Source organism: Capricornis sumatraensis, chromosome 2, assembly GCF_032405125.1.
Source record: "Capricornis sumatraensis isolate serow.1 chromosome 2, serow.2, whole genome shotgun sequence".
NCBI classification, from domain to species: domain Eukaryota; kingdom Metazoa; phylum Chordata; class Mammalia; order Artiodactyla; family Bovidae; genus Capricornis; species Capricornis sumatraensis.
The window spans coordinates 47,820,418-47,837,377 of NC_091070.1; the positions used below are offsets into that span (position 1 = coordinate 47,820,418).

General features: G+C 36.0%; 1 protein-coding gene across 1 annotated transcript in view; it reads right to left on the bottom strand.

Moving 5' to 3' along the window:
- Window positions 1–16,960, bottom strand: part of CCPG1 (cell cycle progression 1) — a 40,702-nt gene that overhangs the window by 1,115 nt on the left and 22,627 nt on the right. The window contains exons 6-8 of the mRNA XM_068963987.1: window positions 13,459–13,710; window positions 8,314–8,435; window positions 2,509–3,914 (exon numbers count right to left, since the gene is read on the bottom strand). Coding sequence (XP_068820088.1) covers window positions 2,509–3,914; window positions 8,314–8,435; window positions 13,459–13,710 — 1,780 coding nt within the window. The remainder of the gene's footprint in view (window positions 1–2,508; window positions 3,915–8,313; window positions 8,436–13,458; window positions 13,711–16,960) is intronic.

Sequence of the window (16,960 nt, forward strand, 5' to 3'; positions counted from 1 at the left end):
GGTTAGAGTTAAATTTATTTAAACAGGAAACAATTTTAATGTTTTTTTCTCCATTAATCTATTATTTGAACACTGAAAAAGGATAGTAAATAAATCTGAAGTATATAATCCTTAGTATAACCATATGAAAAAGATTTCAGTGAGTTTATACTTTTATCCTACAGAAAGAAAAAATGGACAAACATAACTGTGCTGGCAAAGAGGGGAAACACTCAAAAGATAAATAGAAATGTAACAATAAAATAATGAGATGTGTTTCCATTATTTTTTCTCCTTTCCTATTAAAGTTAATTCCCCCTCCCCAAGTGGCTTCCTCTCTCAGCAGGGATACATACACATCTCCTACAGAGTTCCTCCCTCCCTATCTCTCCCTCTTTTTTCTGCATGTGCATGCATGCTCTAACAGCTAAAGCTTATAAACAATATCTACATGTAGTTCTTAATCTCCATAATCACACCTTTGTCACTACTTCAACAAAACACTCCATGGCCATCCAATTCCCAACCAAGACATCCATTCTTTATTTTTTTGGGGGGGGGGGGGATGTAACATTATTCCTTTTACTTGAGATGATTTTTGATTTTCACAATGCGACTCTCTGCCCCTCATTCTCAGCCTTCTTTCTCTACAACCCCTTAGATGTTGGTGTTCCTCAGGAGCCTGATAAACACCTCCAGCCTAGACTATCTACATATATACAGAGTCTGGGCTAGAGAGAGTCACATAACCAATGGCCAACTAATTCTCTGTACTTATATGTGAATAGATACTAAACAACTCTCATTTTCAATTCCCCTTACCCAAAACCTTCTGGTATTCCTTAGTGTAGCTGATGTCCATTTATAACTATAGACAGTTATACATACACCTGTAACTATAGACATAGACATATACATGTAACTATATAACTAGTGACCAACCCAGAAATCTCAAAAGGCATTGTTCCTTTCTACTTCTATTTCACAAGAAATAGCACCAATTTTACTTACTATATACCATTCAAATCTGTCTCCTCCTTTCTATTCCTGCTACTGCCCTAGTTCAGATACTCATCAGCTCATGTCTGTATTGTTTCAAAAACCACTTTTCAGCACCTAGCTTCACTCTTTCCAATAAACCCTTCAGGCTGCTGCCAGTGACCCAAAATGCAATAAAACAAGTCCTCCAGCAGAAAGGTTCTTCATGATCTGAATCTTTTCTTCTGTTCACACCCCAGCTCTACCTTGTCTCCTTAACACAGCATGTCTTCACATCTCCAAATCAGTGCAAATGAAGTTCCCTTTGAGTGGAATGTACTTCACCAGCTGCAGGCAAGTTTTCAGTACTTCTTCAAAAACCAGTTAAAAAGAAGTTTAGCTCAAAGACCATCTTATTATGAAGACTTCCCAAACATCTGCTGACTGAGGCCACCATATAATATGCCTCCACATCTCCACTGCATTTCTTGTATTGACCAAAAGCTTCTGAGCTTCTTGACAGCAAGAATTTTTCATTTCTTTCCTCAGGACAGCCTCATAGTACTTTGCACTAGATATTTAATGACTAAAGACACCAAAATCAATCTCATTATTTTATTGACACATTACATTTATTCAGAAAGCTATATATAGAGAAAACTATCTCAAAGGTTAAAAAATAAAGCTAACATTCAAAGATTAGGAGAGTTTCGTGTTACAGAATAGAAAGCTGGTAAGCAATGGATAATACAATGTTATCTTTAAAGGTTATATATAAAGCACACGCATGAGAACTTGTGGCTTGCTAAGAACGGCCTTTGATCATGCCTCTACCTTTACCAATAATAGTTCTATAATAAATGTATTAAATATCATAATTTAGTTGGTAAGTAGAATACACAAAGCAAGTGGGACACTTGAATTGTTACTCTGATTCAAAGTGAAATTTGTATTTTTCACTCCTAGCTTCCCAAAGTGAGTAGGTAAATAAAAGATTAAGGAAATAATTTAACTTAAGGTGATTATCTTTTCATATAAAGTATAATGAAAAAAATCAAATAGGCTAAAATAGAATTTTATATCCTCAGATTTTTTAAGGTAGAAATTAAACCATTTGCTCAAGTCAAACTGATTTTATGAAATTTTCAGTTTGTAATAGATTTCAACTTAAAATTTAATCTTTCAATTTATCCTAAATTCCAAGGCAATAAAGTACTTTTACAAATAGTACTTTTGTTTACAAAAAGTACTTTTACAACAAATACAGCTGACCCTTGAACAATGTGGGTTTGCACTGCTTGGGTCTATTTATACCTGGATGTCTTTCAATAGTAAATACTTCAGTACTACATGGTCTGTGGCTGGTTGAATCTTCAGATGCAGAAATGCTGATACAGAGGGCCTGACCATAGGTCATAAGCAGACTAACCCCCCAGGTTGTTTAAGGGTCAACAGTAGTAGCATTCTAAGAAACTTATCAAATTATAAAAATGCTATTCAATCTACAAATGTTAAAAACTATTATAATAACATGGTGCTATGTAAACCGACCTGGGTCCATATGGAGGGGAAAAGGTGTGACCAAAGAAGTGTCTATATATATATCCATCCAACTTCTCAAATACGCCATCATTATCTACTTGATATTCTTTCATGTCTTTAAGATAATCTTTAACATCATTAACAAAGTCAGTGAAGAGCTTCTGATCATGTATAAAGACACCATTTAGGAAAAACTTATTGATGAAGTGATCAAGTTCTTTCCAATGATGAAAACTATCCAGTTTTTCTAATAAATACCCTTCAATTAACTGTCTAAATTCATCTATCCTTACAGGATTCAACATTTTAACATTAAAAAGGTTAATAGATTCCTGTTGAGCACATTCAAATACACCAGAACAAGCCTTTCTGAAAGAATTATAATTTCCACCACAGTCATGCTCAGCACTGCATTTCTGTGAATTTGTATTTTTTCCAAATTCTTCAAAATGAGGCTTTTCTTTCCTTCCCTCTCTCTGCATAGTAGGGCCTCTACTATTCTGGTTTTGTGTACGTGCCTTATACCGTGGATGGAAATATTCACTAAATGTTGTTGGCTTTTTAGCTGTGGCTTCTTTTGTAGCACCAAATCTTTTATTGCCTTTTTCATCAAAGATATTCTTGGTGGTATCTTTAAAATGCCTGAAAGTGGATTTAACTGAATCTGAGAATTTTTTCAGATTTTCTTTTACAGCTTCTTTAGCCTGTTTAATTTTTTCTTTATGATGCCTCACAAACTCCTTAGTAGAATTCTTCATTGCATCAAATGTTTCCTTAACAGAACCCAAAAATGTTTCCTTTGATTTATTTTTAGCTCTGTGGTTTCCTCTGTTCCCTTTCTTTTTTCCATCAGTTTCTTGTTTCTCATTTTGATCTTTTGCTTCAACATACAGTCTTTCCCACAAATCAGAACGCTGTTGTTCAAAGGTTAGCTTGCGCTCCAGCTCAGTGAGTCTTTCCCGTAACATTTCTATTTCCTTTTTCTCAGTCACTACACCGGCCGAGTCTGAGTTGCCGTATGGGTGACTGGAGCTTAGCTGTTGGAGTTCTACCCTTAAAGCCATGGTTATTAGTCGTTCTCTTTCCAGTTCCTTCCTGAGCATCTTTGCTTCTGCCAACAGAGTTTCCCTTTGATTAAGGAAACTGTGCGTTTTCAGCTTTTCTTCTTCCAAATGCTGCTTAAGTTTCTGATTTTCTGTAACTAATTCAGTGCTTGTCCCCTTATCTTCTAATAGCCTAATCTGTTCTCTTAATTTCCTTAACTCTTCCTGTAATGAAGACAAGGCTTTTTCTTCCTTCTCCAGAGATGTTCTTAGATACTGATTTTCTGTATCAAGGTTCTTTTTCTGAGTTTCAAAGGACATCTTCTCTGCTTCAGTATGGGTCCAACACCTTGCAAGGTTTTCCTTCAATGACTAAATTTTTTGAAAGATAAGAAAGAAAAATATCAAGTAAAATATCAAAGATGAATTTAAATCTTAATGGTATAACAAATACTCCATAAATGTTTACTGTCTATTTCCACAGAGACTATCCTTTATGTAGTATTTTCAGTACATGAAAATTGGAAAATAAAAGTTTCATATGCAAGAAAATGCACAGCAAAGAGCTACATGAAAACAAAAACAAAGCATGCTGGAAGAAGACTGCCTTCTACCTTTTAACTACAAGACTCCACAATCTGTATTAAGAAGGCTCCTAGAAAGAATTTAAGAAGGACTAAAGGTTCTCTGATCCTTGAGTGATGGAGATTATCTTATAAAAAGTAAAATTATAGTTAGAGAGATGACTTTAGGCTTCAAAAGTCCATTATATACTCATGGCACTCTCTGAAGGAAAAAATTTTCAATAATCTCAGTATTATTAGAAAGATCTTGGTCCTACGCAAATGAACACCGTAGTTCAGGTAAATCAGGTAAGTTCTCCCACAGTTCAGAGAACAGACTAAATCTTGGTAACATTTACAACTAATTTCTCCAATTTCAATGTTTCTGAAGAAACTGACCAGATTAGCAATGTAACTCTGAAGTCAGCACCATTTCTGAGAGAGAAATGATGTCCAATCAGGTTTACAGAACTTTTGCTGCAGTGCTGGGTAGCCTTGAAGGGTCTGATTTTTCTGTCAATACATGTATTAGTAACAAACTTTAAGCAAAATAGCAAAAAATTAAACAGATTAATGGTTATAGCACTATCTAGTCAGTTAAAATCTCATGTATAAATCAGCAAAATGATATTTCAACTTTGTTTAAAACTGACTACAAACATTATGACTGTTCCCTCTTTTTAAGAAAAAAAAAAAAAACCTTCACTGTTTTGTTTTTCACTTTTTGACCCACATGCACAGGGGTGAAAGCACTGAGTCCTAACTCCTGGACCACAAGGAAACTGCCAAGACTTTCTTTTCTTGGCCATGTCATGTGGCATATAGGATCTTATTTCCCAGTACAGGGATCAAACTTGTGCCCCTTGCATTGGAAGCATGAAGTCTTAACCACTGGGCTGCCAGGGAAGTCCCATGACTAATCCATTTCAGTTAGACCATAAAAATATCTGACAGAGACAAAAAAAAAAAAGAGTCCTTTTAATGACAAGATTTTCCACTTAAAAATTAACTATCTGAGATGGATATTTCACTGTCTGGCTCACTAATCTTCAAAGAACAAATTAAAAATCAAAATTTCCTTATAGTCATTTCATCTGCTCTCCCTATGTGAGAGAAAATACGTTTCATTTATCCAACAGAAGTGGACTTTGGCGAATACTATGCTAAGTGCAGTAAGTCCAAGGAAGACAAATACTGTATGATATCACTTATATAGGGAATCTAAAAAACAATACAAACAAATATAAAAGCAAAACAGAAACACAGATGTAGAAAACAAATTAGTGGTTACCAGTGAGGAAAGGGAAGGGGGAGAAGCACATTATGGTTTTGGATTAAGAGGTACAAACTACTACTCTGTACAAAGGATATATTGTACAGAACAGGGAATTATAGCCACTATAATAACTTTTAATGAAATATAATCTGTAAAAAATATGGAATAACTATGCTGTACACTTGATACTAATATAATACTGCAAATAAACTTACTTCAATAATTTTTTAAGTGAACTATGGAATAGAACAGACTACAGATGGGAATACCAGACCACCTGACCTGCCTCTTGAGAAATCTGTATGCAGGTCAGGAAGCAACCGTTAGAAGTGGACATGGAACAACAGACTGGTTCTAAATAGGAAAAGGAGTACGTCAAGGCTGTATACTGTCACCCTGCTTATTTAACTTCTATGCAGAGTACATCATGAGAAACGCTGGGCTGGATAAAGCACAAGCTGGAATCAAGACTGCCAGGAGAAATATCAATAACCTCAGATATGCAGATGACACCACCCTTATGGCAGAAAGTGAAGTGGAACTAAAAAGCCTCTTGATGAAAGTGAAAGAAGAGAGTGAAAAAGTTGGCTGAAAGCTCAACATTCAGAAAACGAAGATCATGGCATCCGGTCCCATCAATTCATGGGAAATAGATGGGGAAACAGTAGAAACAGTGTCAGACTTAATTTTTTGGGGCTCCAAAATCACTGCAGATGGTGATTGCAGCCATGAAATTAAAAGACGCTTACTCCTTGGAAGGAAAGTTATGACCAACCTAGATAGCATATTCAAAAGCAGAGACATTACTTTGCCAACAAAGGTCCGACTAGTCAAGGCCATCGTTTTTCTTGTGGTCATGTATGGATGTGAGAGTTGGACTGTGAAGAAAGCTGAGCGCCGAAGAATTGCTGCTTTTGAACTGTGGTGTTGGAGAAGACTCTTGAGAGTCCCTTGGACTGCAAGGAGATCCAACCAGTCCATTCTGAAGGAGATCAACCCTGGGATTTCTTTGGAAGGAATGATGCTAAAGGTGAAACTCCAGTACTTTGGCCACCTCATGCAAAGAGTTGACTCACTGGAAAAGACTCTGATGCTGGGAGGGATTGGGGGCAAGAGGAGAAGGTGTCGACAGAGAATGAGATGGCTGGATGGCATCACTGACTTGATGGACGTGAGTCTGAGTGAACTCCGGGAGTTGGTGATGGACAGGGAGGCCTGGTGTGCTGCGATTCATGAGGTTGCAAAGAGTCGGACACGACTGAGTGACTGAACTGAACTGAATGCAGTACTATCTTAAATGCACAAGCACAGGGAGTGCCACAGGATGACTAGAGGGTACAATATTCTGTATCCAGGAAACTCTAAAATCTTGAATTAAGTGACAAAGCAGATCCTGGACAGGTCTTCCATGAAGATCTTCAAACTCCAAACCACATTTAGCAGCTGGAGACAAGAGGTTTGCAAGAATTGACTCAGTAAAGATCCATACAAGGTAAGTCTCCTTAGAGCCAACACCATTCTATGCAACCAGAAACCGTGATAGTAAAGAAGAAAATGGCTGCTCCTTTCTGTAACAACCTCTGCTCAAGGCAACTCAGGAGGTTGTAACTCAAGTGGTTGCCACACCCTTCTGGAACAGGGCGTAGCTCTAGTATTCTTGTCTAGAGAATTCCATGGACAGAGGGACCTGGCAGCCTATAGTCCATGGGATCGCAGAGTCTGACATGACTATCACACTGCTCAAGGCAGAGAAAACTACACTATTTATAATTAACTTCAGCAGTCCATCCCTGAAAGATATAATTCAGATGTTAAGTGGGATTCTGTCTTCCAAAGAAATACAATCATAACCCTATAAAGAGTATATAAAAAAATAAAACAAAAAGAGTATATACATAAAGAAGGGAAATTCACATTGTGAAGCATATACATTGTGAAGGAAATTTAGGGAAACGGAAGGAAAAAGGAACAGTTTACCTTTCTACCCTGAGTTTACTATAATCCCAACACCCTTCCAAAGCAAGAACTAGAGAAGAAATACTTTGCTAATCCTCACAAACCCAGAATGGAAAGCAGAATCCTGTTGGAGCTAGGTGAATTTCAGGTATTTTCATTACATGCTTTCTCTGTCTTCATAACTGACATGAGACCAGAGAAAAGGACTGCCCAATTATTCCCCATGAGCAAGGGTGGCTCCTACAGAAACGTACAAACTCTCCTCTTTCTCTCTCACTGAATGAAATGTTTTGCTTGGCTCTATAAAAATAATGTTAATAATAATAATAGTTTTTTAAAATTTATTTTTGGCTATGCTGGGTCTTCACTGCTGTGCAAAGGCTTTCTCTAGTTGCAGCTGGTAGGGGCTACTCTTAAATGTGGGGCTCGGGATTCTCATTGCAGTGTCTTCTCTTGTTGAAGAGATAGGCTCTAGGGCACGCAGGCTTCAGCAATTGTGGCACACGGGCTCAGCTGCCCTGCAACATGTGGGATTTTCCCGGACCATGGATCGAACAGGTGTTCCTTGCATTGTAAGGTGGATTCTTAACCATCGGACCACCAGGGAAGTCAACTAATAATGTTTTATATATAATATCAATTAAAATAATGTTAACTATAATATAGTGATTAGGAAGAAAATCTTTGGAGTTAGATAAAATTAAATTCAGCTTTGTTGATTGCTAGACTTGAGAAAGTTACTTAGGTTTTTTGAATCTCTTTCCTATCTATAAAATGCAACTAGTATCAATACTTGCTTAATTCACTGGGATGTGGCAAGAAATGCTGTAAGGTACAACACTGACCAGGACACATAAGTACTCAGTCAACAATTACCAATACTATTACTGATTTACTAATCTGCGCTGTACTTGTATCTGAATAGCACAATAATTATCGGATAACACAATTTTATAAATTTGTTACTAATACATACCTTATATTCTATTAATGACTCTTGTTCCTGTTGACACTGGGAAAGATAATCCTTCATATCATTCAATTCATCTTCATGTATCTTTTTGACTAACTGTTGACGCTTCTGAATCTGAATTGTGCCTAAAAATAAAACATTTTTTATTAGAGATATATAAATGTCACAATTACCAATATTTTTAAATATACAATGAAACACATAGTTTGCATATATTTAACTGCTTGATCCGGAGAGGATCATTTTCTTCAAAATACTGCAGTTTTACAAAATATCTCACAGTTTTATAAAAATTCTGATTATATAAACAAAGAAGGAATAAGTAAAATCTTATGGTGTCATTCATTAAATGGCAACAGATGGATGCTAATTTATCAATCAGGCCAAATAGGTTAATATATTTTTTATTATATTTAGCATACACCAGGTATATTTAAACAGTTCACTACTATTTTGATTAAAACAAGCCAGACCATATTACCCTACCAAACAAAATAATTTATGTCATGTTTCTGTCTTATTATATTGAAAGCACTCAAGTTTGTTGTATTTAATGGCTCTCTGAGGTATATAAAGTGTTGCATTCCCCACTTCGACACAGAAAAGAACAAATCATGCAGTCTAGTCACAAGTTATAAGTCACTAAAGAAAAATGAAAAAATTTTTTCTCACTATATTTTGCCTAAATGATATAGCATAAGCCCAGAAAGAATAGCAAGGAAAACAACTGGCTAATTATGATTATTCACCATTCTCAAAGCCAGCTCTTTTAAGAACTCTGCACTAGTTAGGCCTGTATGGGAGTATCACCATTCCTACCCCCGTGAATCATAAATTAACCAGGATGCTCTATGTTTTCACCCTAAAAATCAGACTGTAAATTTGCCAAGACATGCTGTTCACATGCTGCTACATGCTTCATGCATGAGAAAAAACACTAAATCAAAAAGAAGGCCAAATGCATCTGGCAACCATAATACTACATCTACTGAGTGGCATCACATCACAGAATTTTGTAGTGAAAGAATATAATAATTAATAGTTTATTGATTTCTGAAAAAATAACTTATTTCTTTAATACATCTTGAAAACCACTAAAAACTTTTGCCAAATTACAGACAACTGTTACCAGTTAACAGCTATGATACTGTCAGAATTCACTTCTCAAAAAACAAACACAGAAATACAAAAAAAATACTCACAAATGTTTCCCTATTATTCCAAAAAATCTCAGATCTCTTTGAAATATTAAAATAAATTTATCTATAGTTCCAAAGCAACAGAAAACTGCTTTTTTTTTTTTTCCAAAACTGCTATCAGAATGAATTCCTTTGGCCACTGGGAAATATCTTAAAACTATGTGTTGAGATCTGAGTTTGTGGTACTATTACACAGCATATGTTTGATGACTATCAACGTGACCCTTATCAATCAATCCCACCATTAGCTTTTTTTTTCCTTATACACCTTCAGCTGTAAACCATAAAGTGTTACAACCCAGGGTGTAAGGCTTTCTGGTTATGTCCACAGATCTGCCTATCTCAATCACATTAACCCACTGCCGGTTTTTGCTATCACTGCAGTAAGGCTTCTTTTCTACAGATAAAGTGTCTCAGTTTCACCAAAGCTTCCAGCCAATACATCCATCTGCCTGCTAGGCACAATTTTTGGGGTGTCTTCAGTAAAACAAAACAAAACAAAACCACTTCAGCACCTGCCCTAATTCACTCTAAAATAAAGTTCAGTTCAGTTCAGTTGCTCAGCTGTATCTGACTCTGCAACCCCATGGACTGCAGCACGCCAGGTAAACCAAACTGTGCTCACCATCTATTAACTTTATCATTGACCAAAAAATCCATCCCTCTAATTCCCCCCACCACTTAAAGTAAAGAAGCTAACACACTTCTTGGAATTTAAAAAGTAAACCACCACTATCTCAAGTATCCCTGGCTCAAAGTTATGTTTTCCACTGGTATTCCATGTTCCTTATTTCACCAACCTTCTCTCCATCCCCACCTTCACTAAAACAGTCAAGGCCCTCATCACCAAATACCTGAATTACCAAACCTTCTACTTCACTATTATAATTTATCCCACACTATTTATCTTTTGCACTTTTCCTCTAAAATTACTGCTTTGGGTCACTATAAATCAAACTCTCCTGCTCAGATTCCAAGATGTTTTACAGTATAATAGCATCCCACATATTCCAACCTTATATTCCATTATTTCTAATTCTAAATATCTATTCTATACCTGGCTATACAATCCTTCCAGTCTTTTCAGCGCTCCCAAACTTAGCAAGTTTACCTTCAGGTTACCAGGTTCTCCACTGCTAGCATGTTCTGCTTTCCTTCCACATTAGAGTATGTCGAAGTCCAGACCCAACTCAAATCCTACCTCCTCTAGGATGACTGACTCAGTGTCATAGTCTGAGCTATGATTCTTGTTTGTGCTTCATAACTTAGCACCAAGTTATAGTTATGTTATTTGCCAAAAAGCAGGGCAGCCTATACTTAAAGCAACTCCATGAGGAAAACAAATCAATTGAATTCCACTGTCAATTTAGAATATGAACAGTGGACAGGTAAAAGAAAGAACAAGATTAGTGCTTCATCATGATTTTCAAAAATTTTTTGTAAGGACTTTCAGGACCTGAAGCAGTGCCAAATACCTACAGTATTCTTTTACTATCCTCAGTCCTTCTAAATAGTTCTCTCTTCCATCCAACACAGATATATATGACACTCCAAATTTACATGGTGCCAAGGTTGGTGAATGTTCTGAATGTTTAATTTAGTAGTGTGTTCTTGATAAATGATTATAAAGCAAATGACTAATTATGGAATGCAATGACTGACTTCACAGTGCCTGGGAAATTCAAGCTGGCTCTAACATCAACTCAAAAGAACTCCTTTAAGTATTGAGATCAGTGCCACAATTAAGAAAAAAAAACAAACCGTGATATCCTTTAAAAGTAACCATGAAAAAATTATCATTCAGATTAAGTTTTGTATGTTCACTGAGCCAGTCTCATTAATGTATAGACCTATTATTATGAAGGTTGTTCCTATTCTGAAGAGCTAATCTGAAGTACTATAGGAAAATATTTTCAATATAATAAAATAAATTTTACAAGTAACAAAATTCTTAAATAAGAGGGTGATAATTTATCAGTTTTTAAAAGCACTCCTAAGTTGGCTTAAAGCTCAACATTCAGAAAACGAAGATCATGGCATCTGGTCCCATCACTTCATGGGAAATAGATGGGGAAACAGTGGAAACAGTGTCAGACTTTATTTTTTTGGCTCCAAAATCACTGCAGATGGAGACTGTAGCCATGAAATTAAAAGATGCTTACTCTTTGGAAGAAAAGTTATGACCAACCTAGACAGCATATTCAAAAGCAGAGACATTACTTTGCCAACAAAGGTCCATCTAAGGCTATGGTTTTTCCAGTGGTCATATATGGGTGCAAGAGTTGGACTGTGAAGAAAGCTGAGCGCCAAAGAATTTATGCTTTTGAAGCGTGGTACTGGAGAAGACTCTTGAGAGTCCCTTGGACTGCAAGGAGATCCAACCAGTCCATTCTAAAGGAGATCAGTCCTGGGTGTTCTTTGGAAGGACTGATGCTGAAGCTGAAACTCCAGTACTTTGGCCACCTCATGCGAAGAGTTGACTCACTGGAAAAGACTCTGATGCTGGGAGGGATCGGGGGCAGGAGGAAAAGGGGACAACAGAGGATGAGATGGCTGGATGGCATCACCGACTCAACGGACGTGAATTTGAATGAACTCCGAGAGTTGGTGATGGACAGGGAGGTCTGGCGTGCTGCAATTCATGGGGTCGCAAAGAGTCGGACACGACTGAGTGATTGAACGGAACTGAACTGAAGTTAATCTTTCTACAAAATACTTAAAGGTCATGCATTTTGCAGGGCTTTAATGCAATGTGGATTAACAGTATTAAATCAGTCCCATTTTTTTTTAGTAAGAAAAAAAGATTAAAATTACACCTTCTCCTTTGTTACCTCCACGTTTACCTGCAATGGGAAAAAACCATGCTCAAAAGAAACGTTCATACATTTGCTCCAGCTAGATAATAAACAAGTTAAGTATATATTTCAAGTCAAATCTCACTATAACAAACTTCAAGGGAAGATACAAATTAAAGAGTCCCAGTATTAAATTCAAGCAGACATCTACCAGGCATCTAAATACTTATTTTTTATTAATATAAAGTTAAAGACAAGAAGAAACACATTTATTTTCTCTGACTTTAAATAAGAATTGATTATCTTCACTAAGTTTCTTCTCATAATACACTATGTTGAATAATACATCTTTTCTGTGAATCAACACAGGGTATACGTAATTCTTGAATCTTAAGCAACACACTAGTGGAAGGAACTAGAAAAACCAGATTACTCAGAAAGCTAAACTATGTATTATGCAGGCAAAAATCCTAAACGTAGTTAATATAAGGCAAACTGCAAGTTGTTAAGTTGGGAAGACATTTGTTTAAACTTTTTCAAATTTTTAATAAAGCAAAAAGTACAAATGTTCAGTTCTCAAATAGTCTTATCTTTGTACAAATATACAACTTAAATAAGATTCAATGGTTAGGCTCCCAAAAGAAAAATACCACGTGAAATTCCTTCCTCTTTCACTGGGGTAGTTTCAAAGGCTTTGCATCAAGAAAATAATTAACCAATGTAAATAAGATTAATTAACCAATGTAAATAACACTGAGCAAGGTATAATGCAAGTGAATTCTTAAGTCAAGTGAATCACAGAAGTAATAACAGTCATAAAATATAATACCTGCATGAAACCTGACGGTAGAAATGAGCACCAATTACTGTGACATTCATTTCAAATGTAACAAATAGTTACAAATGGAACTTAAATAATCCTCCTATTAATATATATATATATATGAACAACCCTTACATTTCTTAAATACTGTTTTCATTTAAGTGCAAATAGCTTTGTGAGGCAACACTATCCCCATTTTCCACAAGAAAACTAAGGCTCAAACAGGTATGTTTTCTAAGGTCATATATTTCAAGGATGACACTGAAAACAACTCCCAGAATGCCTCACTCTTCACCATTAGTTCATATAAAACAAATTTTCAAATACTTACCATAGAAATGTCCAAATCCCATGCTGATTGCAATCACCAAAGCAAGTATAACACATTTATTGAGACCACTACTGAACTGCCGTTTACATAGCTCCTGAGGGGGCTCAGGCTCTTGTTCAGCAAGTAGCCTTTCTTCAGATTCTGAACTAGACACAGTCTTCTTTCTGGCACGACGTCGTCTAAAGGTCGGACTGGGCTGATGGCTGGTTTCGTCACTACTTGATTCGTCATCACTAGGCTGAGATGAAAATACTATTTAAAAAAATGGAGATAAATATTTTAGAAAGCTTTCCTGGTAAATATGATTTAGAATGCCATCCCTACATGCCTTTTTACCTAAGACAGCCAAGAACAAAAACAACACAACAGAAACAAAACTTAAATTTTCAAATTTATCAACATAAAGCCAAAGATTTCAATTGTGATACCTAAGACTTTTTTTAAACTATATTGTGTGCTGCTGAGAGTATGGTTTTGGCTTTTTTCTTTTTTTAACCTCCCTTATACTTTACACCATTAAAACAATCATTCTCATAGCCTATTAAGTTTCACTGCTCTTAGCGCCACAAATGCTATTTCTAGAAGTGAAAAAAAAAAACCAAAAACCTCTATCTCTTCAATTTAATTTCAGATGGAGGTAATTTAAGCTCAACTATTTAAGGAACAGAGGGAAGTATATAAGCAGTTCTTGTGATTTAAAAAAGACAATAACTACCAAAAGTTTCCCTGAGTGTACTAGCCCCTAGTTTTATTTCCATCCTATGAGCCCCAAATCAAGGTTCAAAGCACTGTAGTTTAACCCAGGCTTCCAGAAGTCAGATGAGCCCTTCCCTTCGACTGCCACTCTTACTAGAAGGTTATTAACTTTACCCTCTAGTAAATATGTCAGCATGAGGAAGTGACACAATAGCTATCTCCGATATTAAGCACTAGTCTTGTGCTGCTCCTTTATGAAAAGAATAATAAAGAACAACAAACAGAAAAAAAAATCACAAGAAATCTCAAGTACTAAAAGCATATTCATTGGAAAAAACCATCTTTAGTTTTTTCAAATGTATTATTTCTTAATATTGTCCCATATATCAATAAACTATATGCTGAGGCAGATTAGATGTCTCAGTAATAATTTCCAAAGGCCAGGGAGAAGGGAAAAAAAGGCACTACAAGTAAGAATAAAATGTGACCATAAATTTGATACAAAGAGCTCCAAAAAACACAAACATTCAGGCTTCAAAAAAGCAATGCACTTCTTCAGAAGACAGGGTATCCATGCCACAGCAAAGCTGCTGACTTAGGTTAGACAATACTTTTAAAAGTTGGATCATAGAGAATTCGGTTGACTCTCACACTTAACAACAATAAACACAAAGACAGAAGGCACTACTGAATGAATGAGTATTCCTAATAGTTAACGATAGAGATGTCACTGAGAGATCTTTGGGTCAAAACCCTTAGGCCCATCATGTTTATCTGGTTATTCTTGACCACTAGTTTTTCCAAGATGTCATCGCCTCAGCTGTGAGCTTACATTTCTTGGACAAAGAGAAAGAAAGGAAGACTTAAACAAGCATCACATAATATATAGGCATTCATGATCATGGCTGAAGTACTTAATTCAGACTTTCCAACATAATTAAGATGGGTAAATATAAAAACAAATATAAAAACATTTATAAATTTCTTAAATTTTCAATTCTACGTTAACTTACTGCCTTCATTATGCATTCTAAGTAAACAGATCAGGCTGGCCCAAATGAAAAAATTCACATTCTTATCTAATGCTTCCATCTTTTTTAACCCATACACATGAGAGCTGAGATACTTTGATTTTCAAACTTTTAAAGCATAATTTGGCCCACAGTCCAAGATGCAAGCAATGCAAAGGCATGCAAAAAGCTTAGCCAGCTTTATTACAAGATCAATTTTGAACACCTGTTCAGAGTATCACAGATTACAATAGATATCTTTAAAGCACTAAGTAAATAGTAAATGTGACTAGGAACACTCAGCTCTAGAAAAGCTGATCAGATTTAGTCACACCACCTTGGAAAGTGAGTTGGCTAGGAACGTGGTGTTTCAGCTGATCATCCCATCCCCTTATGCATTCAGGAATCTTCCACAGCTTCTCCCACCATCTTTCTTTTGTGAATAAACAGGGAAAAAAAGATGTATAAAGCTTTATTACAAAGAATAAAAAGGAAAAAGAGAATTGAAAAATACTCATTTTAACATGATCATGTGCTCCATCAAAATCTAATAATCATGACTTTTTAAAAAATACATACAACACAAACTTTTATACAGCTACCAACTCTGCTTCCTTGGGGGAGGAGAGGGTCATATGGAGGGACTGTGAAATGTTCTTACACCAACGAAAAGATTACTGCCACAAGAATCTAATTTATAAGAAGAAAAAAAAAGAAGTTGAAATTCTATAGAGATGGAGAAGACAGGGAAAGGGAAAAAACAAACAAAACTAAGCAACAGACAGCAGGAAATTTTACCAACCAAGAAAAATATCTGCTAAGGGAAGAGAACAAAAATTCTTAACAACTGATGTATATAGACTATTTTCAACACAGTCCAAAATGTTATTTAAAATTATTTTTTAGCATTTCTTTTACTGAAATAATTCCCTAGGAAAGAGAACAATGGATAAAAATACATCTAAAAAAGCATCATTTCTTAAAATGTCTACTTGAACTCTTCCACAATGCTCCTGGCTTCAATCTGACTACACATCTGGCCCACAAATATTCTCAAATTAAATCAGCATCTGGTTTAAGCCTACTTTAATTTTATTAGCTTAAATAGGAATAACAGAATTCCCACAGTCTGATTCTGGCAAATGAAACAAAGACTGGTAAAATCGAAGAAAATGATCTGAAATAAATACTACACGTTCTTGTTTTTGCACCAAATTAGGAGAAGGCAATGGCACCCCACTCCAGTACTCTTCCCTAGAAAATCCAATGGATGGAGGAGCCTGGTAGGCTGCAGTCCATGGGGTTGCTAAGAGGCAGACACAACTGAGCGACTTCACTTTGACTTCTCACTTTCATGCATTGGAGAAGGAAATGGCAACCCATTCCAGTGTTCTTGCCTGGAGAATCCCAGGGACGGGGGAGCCTGGTGGGCTGCCGTCTATGGGGTCGCACAGGGTTGGACACGACTGAAGCGACTTAGCAGTAGCAGCAGCAGGAAATTCTTATTAACACTAGCAATGTCCCAGGTGTCTCTCCCGTAATCCACCCTAAATTATAACTGGGGGTTAATAACCTTTGGTTAAATATAGATTTCTTTCTCTTATTTTCTATAACTTTGTATGTAAATATTTATATTACCCCAAAAGATGTTACATATGTTCCTAAAACTAAGCCAAAGAATTACAGAAGAAATTAGCTCAGTAACTCACATTTCACCTCCAAATAATTCTGTCTGAACAACAGGCATTAACTGCATTAAGAATGTGACTTATAATAGCTACATTTTCATAGCTCAG